This window comes from Myxine glutinosa, chromosome 12, assembly GCF_964187855.1.
Source record: "Myxine glutinosa chromosome 12, kmMyxGlut1.1, whole genome shotgun sequence".
NCBI classification, from domain to species: Eukaryota; Metazoa; Chordata; class Myxini; order Myxiniformes; family Myxinidae; genus Myxine; species Myxine glutinosa.
This window is the reverse complement of record NC_136272.1, coordinates 13,067,237-13,082,695: the sequence shown is the minus strand read 5'-3', so window position 1 is coordinate 13,082,695 and position 15,459 is coordinate 13,067,237. Positions and strand designations below refer to the sequence as shown.

At 49.1% G+C, this 15,459-nt stretch overlaps 1 protein-coding gene across 4 annotated transcripts in view; it reads left to right on the top strand.

Annotated features, from left to right (window-relative positions):
- LOC137438203 (putative nuclear hormone receptor HR38) overlaps window positions 1–15,459 on the top strand; it is a 53,789-nt gene that overhangs the window by 16,058 nt on the left and 22,272 nt on the right. For all 4 annotated transcript variants that reach the window (XM_068133252.2, XM_068133251.2, XM_068133254.2 and 1 more), the window contains one exon: window positions 3,734–3,863. In XM_068133252.2, coding sequence (XP_067989353.2) covers window positions 3,734–3,863 — 130 coding nt within the window. The remainder of the gene's footprint in view (window positions 1–3,733; window positions 3,864–15,459) is intronic.

Sequence of the window (15,459 nt, the reverse complement as noted above, 5' to 3'; positions counted from 1 at the left end):
GCGGACGGGGCACCCAGTTTAACGTCCATCCAAGCCCCAAGGGATGGCACACGAGTTGAGGCCTCGCCCTGAATACAAAACGTCAGTTAATACCTGAACCGATATTTGAACCCAGGCTAGATAGCCCAGAGGTGAGCGCGCACACCTTTAGGGCCTAGACGCCCTGAATGAGGCCTCGCCCTGAATACAAAACGTCAGTTAATACCTGAACCGATATTTGAACCCAAGCTAGATAGCCCAGAGGTGAGCGCGCACACCTTTAGGGCCTAGGCTATCCTGCCAGCCATAATTGGAAGATACAGTAAAGTTTGTTTATTTATTTATATACATGTCTCGCACTATTGTAAAAATCTCATTCATGCAACTTTTTGAAGGCCCCTCATAATAAAACTGGAAACAATAATAACAAATTATAGTGAATTGAAATTCTGTGAAGTTGCATTTTTCCTTGTTAACCAAATGACTCGGTTCAGCGTAATATGATTTATGCTCTTTGTTGGGTGGTTTGCCACACCCTTTATGTTGTAAAACTGATTGTAACTGCAGGTTTGTAAGATAAAAGCGTTTTACTTCGTGTAATTCAACATGCCCAACTTCCATGATTCCTTCTTTTACACCATCTTGCTTGAAGCGCTTGTCTTTACAATTAAAGAAAAGTGTAAATATGCGGGGACGTGGCGGCCATTTTCAAAAAGAGGAGCCCATCATCCATGATGCACTGGCAAGTTAACCCATCGGGCAGAGATGGGATGTTGTTATCACAAGTAACACGAACAGGAAAACAAAATCACAGACTAATTACTCTTTTTGAGGAAACCAATCATTTTTTGCCATGTGACGGCTTTTTTGGGGGGTTGAATCGACCCCCGCTGCCTCTGTGGGCCCAAAACCTCACCCACTCTCCCCCTCGTCCCCCACCCCCAGCTCCGTCCTTGATATGACAAGAGCATGGAATGTTCCCATACTGGCCTAGAAGCAAAGAATCAATAGATCAAACAAATAAAACTGGTTGATTCTTCAGTTCCGGTGTTCGAGTTAAAATTTTACTTTGTAGAGAAAAATACAAATTCAGATAAAGTTGTTGCACAATGATGAAGAAACAGTTTTGTTTTTCTCATTGATCTTTTTCAAACCCAAAACTTTCACTTGTGCCTCATATTTTTCTTTCTCTTTGAGCGATGTAAACTTGTGCCGATGTGGTTCATGACATTGTTAAAAACATTGGGTTTACTAAAGTTAAAGTTGAGTTTGATGTGGTTCATGGCTGTTAAAAACATTGGGTTTACTAAAGTTAAAGTTCAGTTTGATGTGGTTCATGACATTGTTAAAAACATTGGGTTTACTAAAGTTAAAGTTGAGTTTGATGTGGTTCATGACATCGTTAAAAACATTGGGTTTACTAAAGTTAAAGTTGAGTTTGATGTGGTTCATGACATTGTTAAAAACATTGGGTTTACTAAAGTTAAAGTTCAGTTTGATGTGGTTCATGACATTGTTAAAAACATTGGGTTTACTAAAGTTAAAGTTGAGTTTGATGTGGTTCATGACATTGTTAAAAACATTGGGTTTACTAAAGTTAAAGTTGAGTTTGATGTGGTTCATGACATTGTTAAAAACATTGGGTTTACTAAAGTTAAAGCTGAGTTTGATGTGGTTCATGACATTGTTAAAAACATTGGGTTTACTAAAGTTAAAGTTGAGTTTGATGTGGTTCATGACATTGTTAAAAACATTGGGTTTACTAAAGTTAAAGTTGAGTTTGATGTGGTTCCTGACATTGTTAAAAACATTGGGTTTACTAAAGTTAAAGTTCAGTTTGATGTGGTTCATGACATTGTTAAAAACATTGGGTTTACTAAAGTTAAAGTTGAGTTTGATGTGGTTCATGACATTGTTAAAAACATTGGGTTTACTAAAGTTAAAGTTGAGTTTGATGTGGTTCATGACATTGTTAAAAACATTGGGTTTACTAAAGTTAAAGTTGAGTTTGATGTGGTTCCTGACATTGTTAAAAACATTGGGTTTACTAAAGTTAAAGTTGAGTTTGATGTGGTTCATGACATCGTTAAAAACATTGGGTTTACTAAAGTTAAAGCTGAGTTTGATGTGGTTCATGACATTGTTAAAAACATTGGGTTTACTAAAGTTAAAGTTGAGTTTGATGTGGTTCATGACATTGTTAAAAACATTGGGTTTACTAAAGTTAAAGTTGAGTTTGATGTGGTTCATGACATTGTTAAAAACATTGGGTTTACTAAAGTTAAAGTTGAGTTTGATGTGGTTCATGACATTGTTAAAAACATTGGGTTTACTAAAGTTAAAGTTGAGTTTGATGTGGTTCATGACATCGTTAACAACATTGGGTTTACTAAAGTTAAAGTTGAGTTTGATGTGGTTCATGACATTGTTAAAAACATTGGGTTTACTAAAGTTAAAGTTGAGTTTGATGTGGTTCATGACATTGTTATAAACATTGGGTTTACTAAAGTTAAAGCTGAGTTTGATGTGGTTCATGACATTGTTAAAAACATTGGGTTTACTAAAGTTAAAGTTGAGTTTGATGTGGTTCATGACATTGTTAAAAACATTGGGTTTACTAAAGTTAAAGTTGAGTTTGATGTGGTTCATGACATTGTTAAAAACATTAGGTTTACTAAAGTTAAAGTTGAGTTTGATGTGGTTCATGACATCGTTAAAAACATTGGGTTTACTAAAGTTAAAGTTGAGTTTGATGTGGTTCATGACATTGTTAAAAACATTGGGTTTACTAAAGTTAAAGTTGAGTTTGATGTGGTTCATGACATTGTTAAAAACATTGGGTTTACTAAAGTTAAAGCTGAGTTTGATGTGGTTCATGACATTGTTAAAAACATTGGGTTTACTAAAGTTAAAGTTGAGTTTGATGTGGTTCATGACATTGTTAAAAACATTGGGTTTACTAAAGTTAAAGTTGAGTTTGATGTGGTTCATGACATTGTTAAAAACATTGGGTTTACTAAAGTTAAAGCTGAGTTTGATGTGGTTCATGACATTGTTAAAAACATTGGGTTTACTAAAGTTAAAGTTGAGTTTGATGTGGTTCATGACATTGTTAAAAACATTGGGTTTACTAAAGTTAAAGTTAAAGTTGAGTTTGATGTGGTTCATGACATTGTTAAAAACATTGGGTTTACTAAAGTTAAAGTTGAGTTTGATGTGGTTCATGACATTGTTAAAAACATTGGGTTTACTAAAGTTAAAGTTGTTTGTTTTTGAACGAGTTTTAACACTCACCTCTGGGCTGTCTACCCTGGGTTTGAATCCTGACCCAGATATAACTGTTATCCTGGTGTTTCACAGGCCTGGTGATTCATGTATGTGTCGTCCCTCTGATGGACGTTAAATTGGGTGTCCCATCTGCCGGAATTAGTTTGGGGGGCGTTCAATATTCCACGTTGTCTTTTGTGAAGAGTAGGCGAGCTATCGCCAGCACCGTGAACAAATTACAAATTCCTGCGAAAACCAGCAGAGGGCATTGCATCAGCGGCACAACCACACTCTCGGCCAATGAAGCTACCCCGCAGCCTTGTGCTGCATAGGGAAGAAAAAGATTGTATCGATGAGCGTGCCGCCCCTCGGATGGACGACAACCTGGAGACCCATCTGCTAGCATTCCCTAGCATATTCATCTGCAAGCATATACACACAATAACGGTATAACCCCTCGTCAACCCTCCTCTCCACTCACCCCCAGAGGACGGTGCAGAAAAATGCCAAGTACGTGTGCCTCGCCAGCAAGGCGTGTCCTGTGGACAAGCGGCGCAGAAATCGTTGTCAGTACTGTCGATTTCAGAAATGTCTCACTGTCGGGATGATCAAGGAAGGTGCGTTATGCTCTAAAAATTACACCTTCATATTATACGATTAAAATATTATGATTGCAGTGCGAGTTCATAATATCGGCAATTTTCTCATTGACCAACATGATGTTAGCTGTGATACATAGTAGACCAATTGTCAAGCTTTTTAATAAGACATTTTACACTTTAAGGTGCAATGGGAACAGTTCAGAACATGTATGCCAGTTATGCAAAGATGAGGCCTGAAATAAGAGCTCAGTATACCTTTCACCTGTCTTGTCTTCGTTCAATTCCCAACCCCATTACAAATTGTCACCTATGTACTTTGCAAGCAAAGCCTGGTGTTGGCTTAGCGGTTAGGGTGCCGGCTTGGGATCCCGGTCGATCGCGGAATTAACACCAGGGGGTGGACTCAGCCTGTCATCCTTCCGAGGGGGGCAAATTGAGTACCAGCTCACTGGTAATTCCCTGTGTGTCGCAAGAGGCGACCAACAAGGTTGGCAGCAGGAAGGGCATCCAGCCATAAAATATTGCTTCAAAAAGGGGACCAAGGTGCCCAAAAAGGCCAACCCCCGCTCTGTGGGGAAAAATGGCCTCGAAAGGTGGTTCGGTACTTTGCAAGCAGCGCTTTGCATTAATCGGTGCACCTCCTTCAGAGTGGATGCTAAACTGGGTGTCCCATCTGCCAACATTTGTCGGACAACATGAAAGATCCCACAGTGGCCTTCGACAACTAGTAGGCCATGCTGTGCCGGCTCCCTGGCCAAATTCCAATTTTGTGCCCAAAGCAGCCAATTAGCTCATGTCTGTCATGTTTATAGTGGTGACCCTCGAGGCACTCTCGATGTGTCAAAGGACCGGTCACCTACTGGGTTACGCTACTCGACCATGTGAGACGATTCAGCTAGCCGTCCCCTTTCCAGTGGGCCAGAATGACATGTGTAGATCATGCAAATACTACAGTCATTTTTCTTTTACAGCCATTTAACTTTATTTTTGTGCTTTAGTGTAAGGGGAATTGTAAAAGTCCATTGAGCGGTCGTGCACCTCGGTTATTGTGCTGAAAAGGGTATTTGCAAAAGGCGCTTGATTGCTAATATAATTTTTTTTTACCGCGCATTGATATGGATTTTAGAGTCAACCACGTATGGTATTTCCACATATATACCCCGTGCACACGATGTGAAAAGCGGGGTTAAGCAATTGGTTCACTTCTGTCTGTCCGACCGTCTGCCGTCCACAAATGTCAGCTTATATGATCGAGGAACAACTTATTTGAATTGAAATTTTTATTTTGAGCACAAATTGGAAAACAAACTAGTAGTGAAACATACCTTGACTCCGAATTTGTCCTGATCGCACATGCGTAGAGATGAGTGAAATAATATTTTTACCTGTCGGCCTGTCTGGCAGTCAAACAAAATTGAAAATTATTCCGAGCAGGAAGCTTACTGTTTCTCAGGATGTCATAAAGGACACAAACAACAAGCACGAAGAGCTAATGTAACGTGTTAAATAAGATGGTGTAATAGACGCTGCGTCAACGGCATTAAGCTTTCAGAATTATTTTTTTTATACGACCGTTACAATCTTTATTTTATTTAAATTTAAATATAAACTTAAACATTGCATTGGGTAAGGTGTTTTACCTTAAAAGGAGCTTCAACACAGGAAGAGGCCATTATTCTCATCAATCCTGTGCAATGGTTACCAACTTATGGTTGTTTGTCCGTTCTCTATACTTTTTAAATCCTGAGCATTAAGTAATGAAGTAGTTCGTACCATTTTAAAGGTCTTTGATATGTCTCGGCCGGGGTTTGGGGTCAAACCGCCGAGCCCCCGGATTCATGAGCGGACACTAACAATTACGCCACTGGATCTGATTGTTATAGTATTCTTGCATAGTGAGACGTTTGTATGTTGTTTATGCAAGATGGTGTTTTTTGACACTAGCTCCTCCCCTTGTATCATGTATCCAGTAGTGTGCAGAGGTAGTGCACTTCCATTGAAGCTCTCTCATCTGGGTTTCATTCTTGATCTGACTATCAACTGTCAGATCGGTGCTTCATAGGCACGGTGCATCATCGAGCGGATGCTAAGCTGACGACCCGTATCCTTGCATTTCCTGGTAGACATTAACGATCCCATAGTATAATTCGCAAATAATCAGTTGTTGTCCCCGGCTCTAACATGGAGGGGCACCCACAGCCATGCCTCGCTGATAATGTAACTGGCAGGCCAAAATCATATTTGGGTCTCAGTCCAATCTACATTTACTAACAACTCCTATTACCCTATGATCTCGTAATAAAACTCGCTCTCCCACTTCCTCCAACATTCCTCTACCCTCGCCTTTCCATGATTTTGTCCTGCGGAGATCTCTCCTCGACCTTCCCTGCTCTTCCTTTCCTCAATTTTATCATCCGGTGTTTCATAATTTGTGAATGCTCTCTCATCCAATATCTGCTTTATTATAAAATATTGTAACTTTAGAACATTTTATTCTTTTATCTTAAATGTTCTCAAATTGTACTATTACAGAATGTTCTCCTGTATTCCATCATATCACAACACTTTACTTTGTCCTCGTATATCAAATGAAGGAAAATGCTGTTGCACGGTGCCGGCTGAATGTGACATCAGCTGAGTGCTGAAAATAACTAGTTTGATCGAATAAGCTCAAGTTGAAAGAAAAATCCTTCTGCTGTGGGTCAACAACACCTACCATAATGCTACTATGCCCTATTAATGAAGGTAACGATTCAGCCAAAACATTAAGCTGTCAAGTACCTCTCCAAAATGTCAATTTGAGTGATTCTTGGAATTTTTCGTAACTAGACTCTGCAAAAAAATGACTTGTGATACGATGATATCTTGAGATTTTCTAGAAAAAGCAGTTATTTTATAGAAAACAAAGAGCTCCAACCCTCCGGATGTTTTGGAAAATCAAATTGGGGGATTTGGTGCAATTGCGATTGGTGCAGAGCGCGACATATAGCTTGTAGACATAAAGCACGACATTAAGCTCCACCACATCCCACTCCTGACACCAATTGTCGCGCGGCCGCCTTTGATTAATATCAGGCGGTCACGGATGCCGATCGTGAAGGCCTTAACCCCTGAGGCGAAAACTCAATGGCGGACTCCAGAACCAAAAAGCTACACCAAAGCGCGCGGGATGGAGGGTGGCGGCGAGACCCCTGCAGTCTTACCTGTTCTCGGGGCGTCTCCAATGCTGCTGCAAATTAAATAAATCGCACGGAAAACTGCGTTCAGGAATATATACAGAAAATAATACAAGGGTTTATTGCAAAGAAAATCGGGACAGGGAAAAGCACGCGCCGGTAATAAATATCCTAATCGGGACGTCCCCACACGACTGATTTCAGAAACGAGATGAGGGAATTTGAATTAAGGAAAAGAACACGTCATGTAATTGTGAACGCGCAACTCGGTCTTAACTGTCTCTGGTCGTCTTCCGTGTAACACGGCCCTGCTCGGCTGCCACCAGGCCTCGCTCCAAGCTCCGATCCTCTCGCCGCCCACGAGGTCCGTGCACCAAGCACCACGCATCCAATGCAGGCCCGCGAGCTCCACACAAGGTCGACCCTCGACTCGAGGGTGACCACAGAACGACGAAGAATGGCAAAGGGGGGAAGAGAGCGCGAGTCCACTGCATGCCAAGTGCTGCTTCGAGCCAAGTTCAAGCCAATGAAGCAACTCTCACAATTCTCTCCCTGTCCGAACTCCACTGCTAGCCAACTCCTCTGCTTGCTAACTTACTCACTCTCTCTCGAACCAACTGCCCGGTGCAAGACTCAGCTGCCAGAAGCAACTGCTCTTTCAAACTCACTCGGCGCAAGACCCACTGCCAGACTCAACTGCTCTGAACCAACTCACTCACTCCACGAAAGTCCTGCCGCCCCTCGTATCACTCCGCGGCGGTGACGTCAGCCTTGGCGCGCCACCCAATCAGTGGCCTCCACCGAATCACAGGCCTGTGGCGTGGTCATAGCACGTGGCACTCGATCTGGTTAGGCCCGTCAGAGGTGCAAATGGCGGCGGCCATGCGGCGGTGTCCTGGCCTGGTTTCCTTCCTAAGTCATGTCAGGGGAGGGCGTTATTTAGTGTTGCAATAAGGATCCTAACTAAGTGTCTAAGTGGTTGCGGTGCCAAAAGGGACAAAGGTTTGGCTGACCAGGTGAGACATACAAGGGCGCTACTCTTTAATCCCTAACTCTACTTAACACACGAACCTCCTGGTAGGGTCACAAGTATACTCCTTACCCGACAAAACGTCTACACATGAAGAACTTATTACAGGTAGTTTTCCTTACCGCGACAGACGAAGCATGTTACCTATTCAGATCTATCTGCTCTACATATCACTACCACATCGACATAACAATATTGTAACTTTAGAACATTTTATTCTTCTATCTTAAATGTTCTCAAATTGTACTATTACAGAATGTTCTCCTGTATTCCATCATATCACAACACTTTACTTTGTCCTCGTATATCAAATGAAGGAAAATGCTGTTGCACTGACAAAGGACGGACAAAGGAATACCCACTGACAAAGGGTATTCAATGACAAAGGACAGACTATAACCGAAACAGGCCCGGAAATGTCAAAACGAAGGTTACTGACCTTGAAATGAGATAGAAAATAATGTATAATCAGTTATGAGGTTAGTTAGCTACACAATACCAAAATTTCGGTTCGATTCCGACAACTTTGAAACTTTGACCTTTGTGACCTTCAAAGGTCAAAGGTCGAAGATTTTGAAATTTGTTGGAAAACTTGTATTTCATGATGTATGTGATAATATAAGATCATGTACGACATTTCACCCTATCAAGAAGCGAACAATGTAATAAAACCATCAAAAATCGACTTTCTAAATTTCGTGACCTTGTGACCTTGACCTTGGGGCGAAATTGAAAAATCGAGCTCCGTGGGGCTAGACACATGACATTGGCCTAACCAAATATCGAAACCCCTGTCAGATTCCACCAACTCCCTCGGAGAAGATGTAGCTTGAACTCGATTACCCCTGAAAAAGACATCTTTTTCGGGCGTGGCTCCGCCCACAATGGGCGCAATACGCCCACTCGCGACAGGACACAACTAGATCATGATATCAACCTCCCACCCAAGTTTCATCAAGATCGGATGATATCATTGGGTAGTTATGCTGCGGACAGACAGACACACACCCATGACCAATATAGTGGTCACTCTGTTTGATAACTCGTGAACCAATAGTCTGTATAATGCAAGACTCTATAGATGTTTGTGTGGTGTGCAGATCTAACGGGTATAAAGGGTCGAGGGCAGTGGTTCTTAACCTTTTCCTCAACAGGGACCAGCAAAGGTCAGCGATAAATGGCTGCGGACTGCCAAATGGGAACCATGGTATTAATAGTCTTTACTGTCCATACTTCAAAAAAATAAAAATAAAAACTCGGTGGAGAGCATACCTGAACAGTTTACAGTTTACATTTTGTATCCCACTGATAGTTCAGATCCATATTCAGATCTTCAACAAAATTGAATCGATTCTTCTCTGTCACACACCCAACCTGTCCACCCAGTTTCATTCAAATCCATCTGCAACCTTTTGAGATATCATGCTACATATTGTTTTTTTGCCATAACTCTCAATGGTAAAGAAGAATCACTTAAATTCTCGGATCCAGATTCACCAAAATTTAATAATGTCGTCTGTGTTACATGCCCAACCTTTCCCTAAAATTAAGTCTAAATCCGGCCACAACTTTTTGAGATATTGTGCTATATATTGTTTTTCGCTATATCTCTCAATAGTGATGAATTACTTCAAAAATTATCGGATCCTGATACGGATCTTCACCAACCTCTTCATAAAATCTTGGCCGAATCTGTCCACAACTTTTTCAGATAACCTGTTCACAAATAGACAGACAGGGGTGAAAACAACCCCCATCTACTTTTGGTGGTGAAGATAATATTTTGTGCAATAATATATATATGAAGGAACTGCGCTCCAACGCGAGTCGAAAGAATTGACGCGACCAAAGACGGAATTCGTCCGAGTTGCTTTATTGAAACAAAACAGCTCAGGTATTCTGACAAGCCCGTTTATCGGGCAGCAATATATATACACATTTATGTCGGGAAGTTTGCCCGGCAAAAGCTATACCGGGCATGCCCGGGTATCAAGGGCGAGCCTTGGAAAGGCGAGTCTGGACCTGCCCGGGCGTGTTTGGCTGCGGCCTGGCAAGTCGAGGCTGGGCGTGCCCGGGCGCTCTGGACGAGCACTGGAAAGGTGATAGCGGGCATGCCCGGACGCTCTGGGCGAGCCCTGGAAAGGCGATAGCGGGCATGCCCGGACGCTCTGGGCGAGCCCTGGAAAGGCGATAGCGGGCATGCCCGGACGCTCTGGGCGAGCCCTGGAAAGGCGAGAGCGGGCATGCCCGGGAAAGACGAGACCGGGCGTGCCCGGGAGGTTCGGGCGTGCCCGGGAACAGTGAGTCCGGGCATGCCCGGGAGAGGCGCGTCTGGCCGTGTTCTGGCCGGTGCAAGGCGATTGTGTGCATCCAGCGGTAACCGCTACACACGCCCATCCAGAATCGACCTGCACCGGCAGGGTCAATTTAAGGGGGTCCGGATGACCCGGCCGAAGCGACCCCTGGAGGGTCGTGGGGAGGGGTCCGACGTGGTGGTGGGTGGTCGAGTGGGGGGAACTGTGGACGGGGGGCGGCCTCGCCGCGGAGGAAGGGCCAACCGTGGTGGTCGGTCGACGTCCATGTGCGCCGGTTTGAGGCGGTCCACAGAAATCCGGTCCAGCCGGCCGCCGAAGTCGACGATGAAAGACTTGTCGCCCCGTCGCAGGACCCGGAAGGGCCCGTCGTACGGCGGCCGGAGTGGCCCTCGGTGCGCGTCATGACGCACAAAGACGTACTCCGCTGTGCGAAGCGCCGGGGGGACGTAGGACTGGGGGCCACCGTGGCGGGACGTCGGCACGGGGGCAAATCGTCGGGCGGCCTCCTGGAGGTCCGAGCGCTGGCGAGCGGCGGACCAGGGACTGGTAGCGTCGGGCACGAATTCGCCCGGGACGCGGAGCGGCTGGCCGTAGACGAGCTCGGCGGCCGACGCCTGGAGGTCTTCCTTGGGGGCCGTGCGAAGGCCCAAAAGGACCCACGGCAGCCGGTCGGCCCAACCGTCCTGAAGGCCGGCCATGAGTGCGGCCCTCATGGAGCGGTGAAACCGCTCGCACAACCCATTGGCTTGGGGGTGGTAGGCCGTGGTGCGGTGCAGCGTGACCCCCAACGAACGGGCGACCGCGCCCCAAAGCTCAGACGTGAACTGTGGGCCGCGGTCGGACGAGATGTCCGCTGGTGCGCCGAAGCGCGCGACCCAGGTGGCGATGAACGCCTGCGCCACGTCGGCGGTGGTGGTGGAGGTGAGGGGCACGGCCTCCGGCCACCTGGTGGTCCTGTCCACCATGGTGAGCAGGTGGGTGAACCCCCGCGAGGGGGGCAGGGGACCCACCAGGTCCACGTGGACGTGGTCGAAACGCCGTTCAGGCACGGCGAAAGGTGCCAGCGGGGCCTGGGTGTGGCGGTGGACCTTGGCTCGCTGGCAGGCCGTGCAGGCGTTGGCCCAGTCGCGGATGTTTCGTCGAAGGCCGTGACAGACGAAACGCGCCGACACCAGCTTCTGAGAAGCTTTCCGGCCCGGGTGAGAAAGGCCGTGGATGGAGGCAAAGATGCGGCGCTGCCAGGAAACGGGCACGATGGGGCGAGGCTGGCCCTGGGAGATGTCGCAGAGCAGGACGGTGCCCGCGAAGGGGATGTCGGCCAGGCGGAGGCCCGTGTCCGCCGCGCGGAGTGCCTGCACCGAGGCGTCGGTGGTCTGGTCGGCCGCCATGAGCGCGAAGTCCACGCCGAGGTGGACCACGTTCGCGCTGGCCCGCGAAAGGCAGTCGGCCACGGCGTTGTCTTTGCCGGCGACGTGCTGGATGTCTGTGGTGAACTCCGACACGGCGGAGAGGTGGCGCTGCTGGCGGGCCGACCACGGCTCCGTGACCTTAGCCATTGCGTAGACCAACGGCTTGTGGTCGACGAAAGCCGTGAACGGGCGGCCCTCCAGGAGGTGTCGGAAATGGCGAACAGCCAGGAATAGCCCGAGCAGCTCGCGGTCGAACGTGCTGTAGTTTAACTCGTTCGGCCGGAGTTGCCGGCTGAAAAAAGCGAGTGGCTGCCAAACCCCGTCCACCCATTGCTCATGGACGGCGCCCACCGCGTAGTTGGAGGCGTCCGTAGTGAGGGCGATGGGCGCGTTGAGCACCGGGTGAGCCAGCAGCGTTGCGTCGGCGAGGGCCCGTTTGGCGCTGGCGAAGGCCGCGTCCATGGTCGCGGACCAAACAATGTCATGCTTGGCCGGCTTGCCCCGGAGGGCCTCGTAAAGGGGCCGCATGAGCTGAGCAGCGCGGGGCACGAATCGGTGATAAAAATTCACCATGCCGAGGAACTCTTGGAGGGCCTTGATGGAACGGGGACGCGGGAACGTGGTGATGGCCTCGACCTTGGTCGGCAGCGGCACGGCCCCGGTCTTGGTGATGCGGTGGCCCAAAAAGTCAACGGTCGTCGCGCCGAAGTGGCATTTGACCGGGTTGACAATTAAGCCATGCTCGCTGAGGCGACCGAACAGTGTTCGGAGGTGGAGGAGGTGCTCGGCGCGGGACGTGCTGGCGACGAGGATGTCATCCAGATAGACGAAAAGAAACGGCAGGTCGCGCAGCACGCCGTCCATCAAGCGCTGGAACGCCTGGGCCGCGTTCTTGAGGCCAAACGGCATCCGCAAAAATTCGAACAGGCCGAACGGCGTGATGACGGCCGTCTTCGGGACGTCGGCCGCCCGGACAGGTACCTGGTGGTAGCCCCGTATCAGGTCAATTTTCGAAAAGATGACCCGTCCCGCCAAACGGGCGGAAAAGTCCTGAATATGCGGGATCGGGTACCTGTCGGGGGTGGTAGCGTCATTGAGACGGCGGTAGTCGCCACACGGGCGCCACCCACCCCCCGGCTTTGGCACGATGTGCAGTGGCGAGGCCCACGCGCTATCGGAGCGCCGCACGATGCCGAGGTGCTCCAACGCGTCGAATTCGGCCTTCGCCACGGCGAGCTTGGCTGGGTCGAGGCGGCGGGCCCTGGCGTAGACCGGCGGGCCCGTAGTGGGTATGTGGTGCTCGATCCCGTGCCGCACCGCGACGGCCGAAAACGTCGGCCGCGTGAGGGCCGGGAATTCCACGAGCAGGCGAGCGAACTCGTTCGTTGCCGGGAGGGCGCATGCCAGTTCGGTCGGTGCGGAGCTGCTTATTGTGCACGCCAGGGAGCTGAAGGTCTCGGCATGGACAAGGCGACGTCGTTTGACGTCGACCAGCAGCCCGTGCGCGCAGAGGAAGTCGGCGCCCAGCAAAGCCACGGGGACGCTGGCGGTAACAAAAGTCCATTGAAAGCGCTGGCTGCCGAAGCAGAGGGTGACGATGCGTGGGCCGAAAGTGCGTATGGCCGAGCCATTAGCAGCGACCAAAGAGGGGCCGCAAACTGCGTCCAGCCTGTCCTGCTCGGAGGCGGGTATGACGCTCAGTTGGGCGCCGGTGTCGCACAGGAAACGCCGCCCAGACGCTTTGTCCCGAATAAACAGCAAGTTGCCCGAGTGGCCGGCGCCCATGGCTGGGAATGAACGCCGGCCCGGCCGTTTCCCGACCTGCCGAAAGTGCACGGGGGCCGGCACGTCCGAGCCTTGTGTCCGAACCTGGCGTGGTAATAACACCACGCCCGGTCAGGTGGGGGCCCCGGCCGTCGTGTCGGAAGCGGGCGGTGCGGCGTGGCGGCCGCCAGTTGCACCGGCAGTTCGGCCTCCAACCGCGCAGGGCGCTCGGGCGTCGTGGGCGTCGCCTCGGACGGCGGCGGGCTCCAGGTAACCGCGCCGATGTGCTGGCCCGCCGAGGAGATCTTATCGGCTTCCCTGGCGAGGGCGCGGGAATCCGTGATCAACGTGCCAGCCAGGGCGAGGCGTACCGGGTGAGGCAGCTGGCGAAGGAACAGCTCGCGGAACAGAAAATCCGGAGAGTGCTCACCGAGCAACAAGAGCATATAGTCCATGCGCTCGGACGGGTGCGTGTCGCCGAGCTCGGGCAGGTCAAGCAGGCGCCGTGCGCGTGCTGCCGGTGAGAGGGCGAAAGCGTCGAGGAGGAGTGTCTTCAGCGCGTCGTATTTGTCAGCAGCCGGCAGGTGCTGGAGGAGGCTCAAGGCGCGGGCCGCGGTGGCGGAACCGAGCGCCACCACAACATGGTGGAAGCGGGTGTTGTCCGCGGTGATGCCTCGCAGGGCGAACTGAGAGTCCGCCTGAGCGAACCAAACATCCGTGTGAGCCTCCCAGAAGGTAGGCAGTTTAAGCGTCACTGCCGTATCCATGTCGGTAGGTCACCAATGAAGGAACTGCGCTCCAACGCGAGTCGAAAGAATTGACGCGACCAAAGACGGAATTCGTCCGAGTTGCTTTATTGAAACAAAACAGCTCAGGTATTCTGACAAGCCCGTTTATCGGGCAGCAATATATATACACATTTATGTCGGGAAGTTTGCCCGGCAAAAGCTATACCGGGCATGCCCGGGTATCAAGGGCGAGCCTTGGAAAGGCGAGTCTGGACCTGCCCGGGCGTGTTTGGCTGCGGCCTGGCAAGTCGAGGCTGGGCGTGCCCGGGCGCTCTGGACGAGCCCTGGAAAGGCGATAGCGGGCATGCCCGGACGCTCTGGGCGAGCCCTGGAAAGGCGATAGCGGGCATGCCCGGACGCTCTGGGCGAGCCCTGGAAAGGCGATAGCGGGCATGCCCGGACGCTCTGGGCGAGCCCTGGAAAGGCGATAGCGGGCATGCCCGGACGCTCTGGGCGAGCCCTGGAAAGGCGAGAGCGGGCATGCCCGGGAAAGACGACACCGGGCGTGCCCGGGAGGTTCGGGCGTGCCCGGGAACAGAGTCCGGGCATGCCCGGGAGAGGCGCGTCTGGCCGTGTTCTGGCCGGTGCAAGGCGATTGTGTGAATCCAGCGGTAACCGCTACATATATATATATATATATATATATATATATATATATATATATATATATATATATATATATATATATATGTGTATATATATATATATATATATAGATATATATATAGATATAGATATATATATTTATTTAAATAATTTCCCACTTTAGCTCCTTTTGGAAATTGCCTCGTTTAGCTGCCTCTGACGTCACCCACATGAAGTACCTGATTGAACGACTTGAAAACTCGTCATTGTACTCCTTACCGGTAAAAAAAATAATCCTACCTCTTGCTCTGCTACACCATATGCCATCATGGCGCCCAAGATCAGATCAAACCTTAGGTTTGGTCGGAGGCTTGGAGCAGGTTCTTCGCTCGTGTGTATCAATATATACATGGAAAGTGCAATTAGAACCGCTCGCTGTATATTCACAAACATACACAGCATGAGGAGGAACTGTTCCGGATTGCTACATACATTATACTATTCATGAATATTCATGAATTGGAGTCCATCCTTGGAGTTCCTG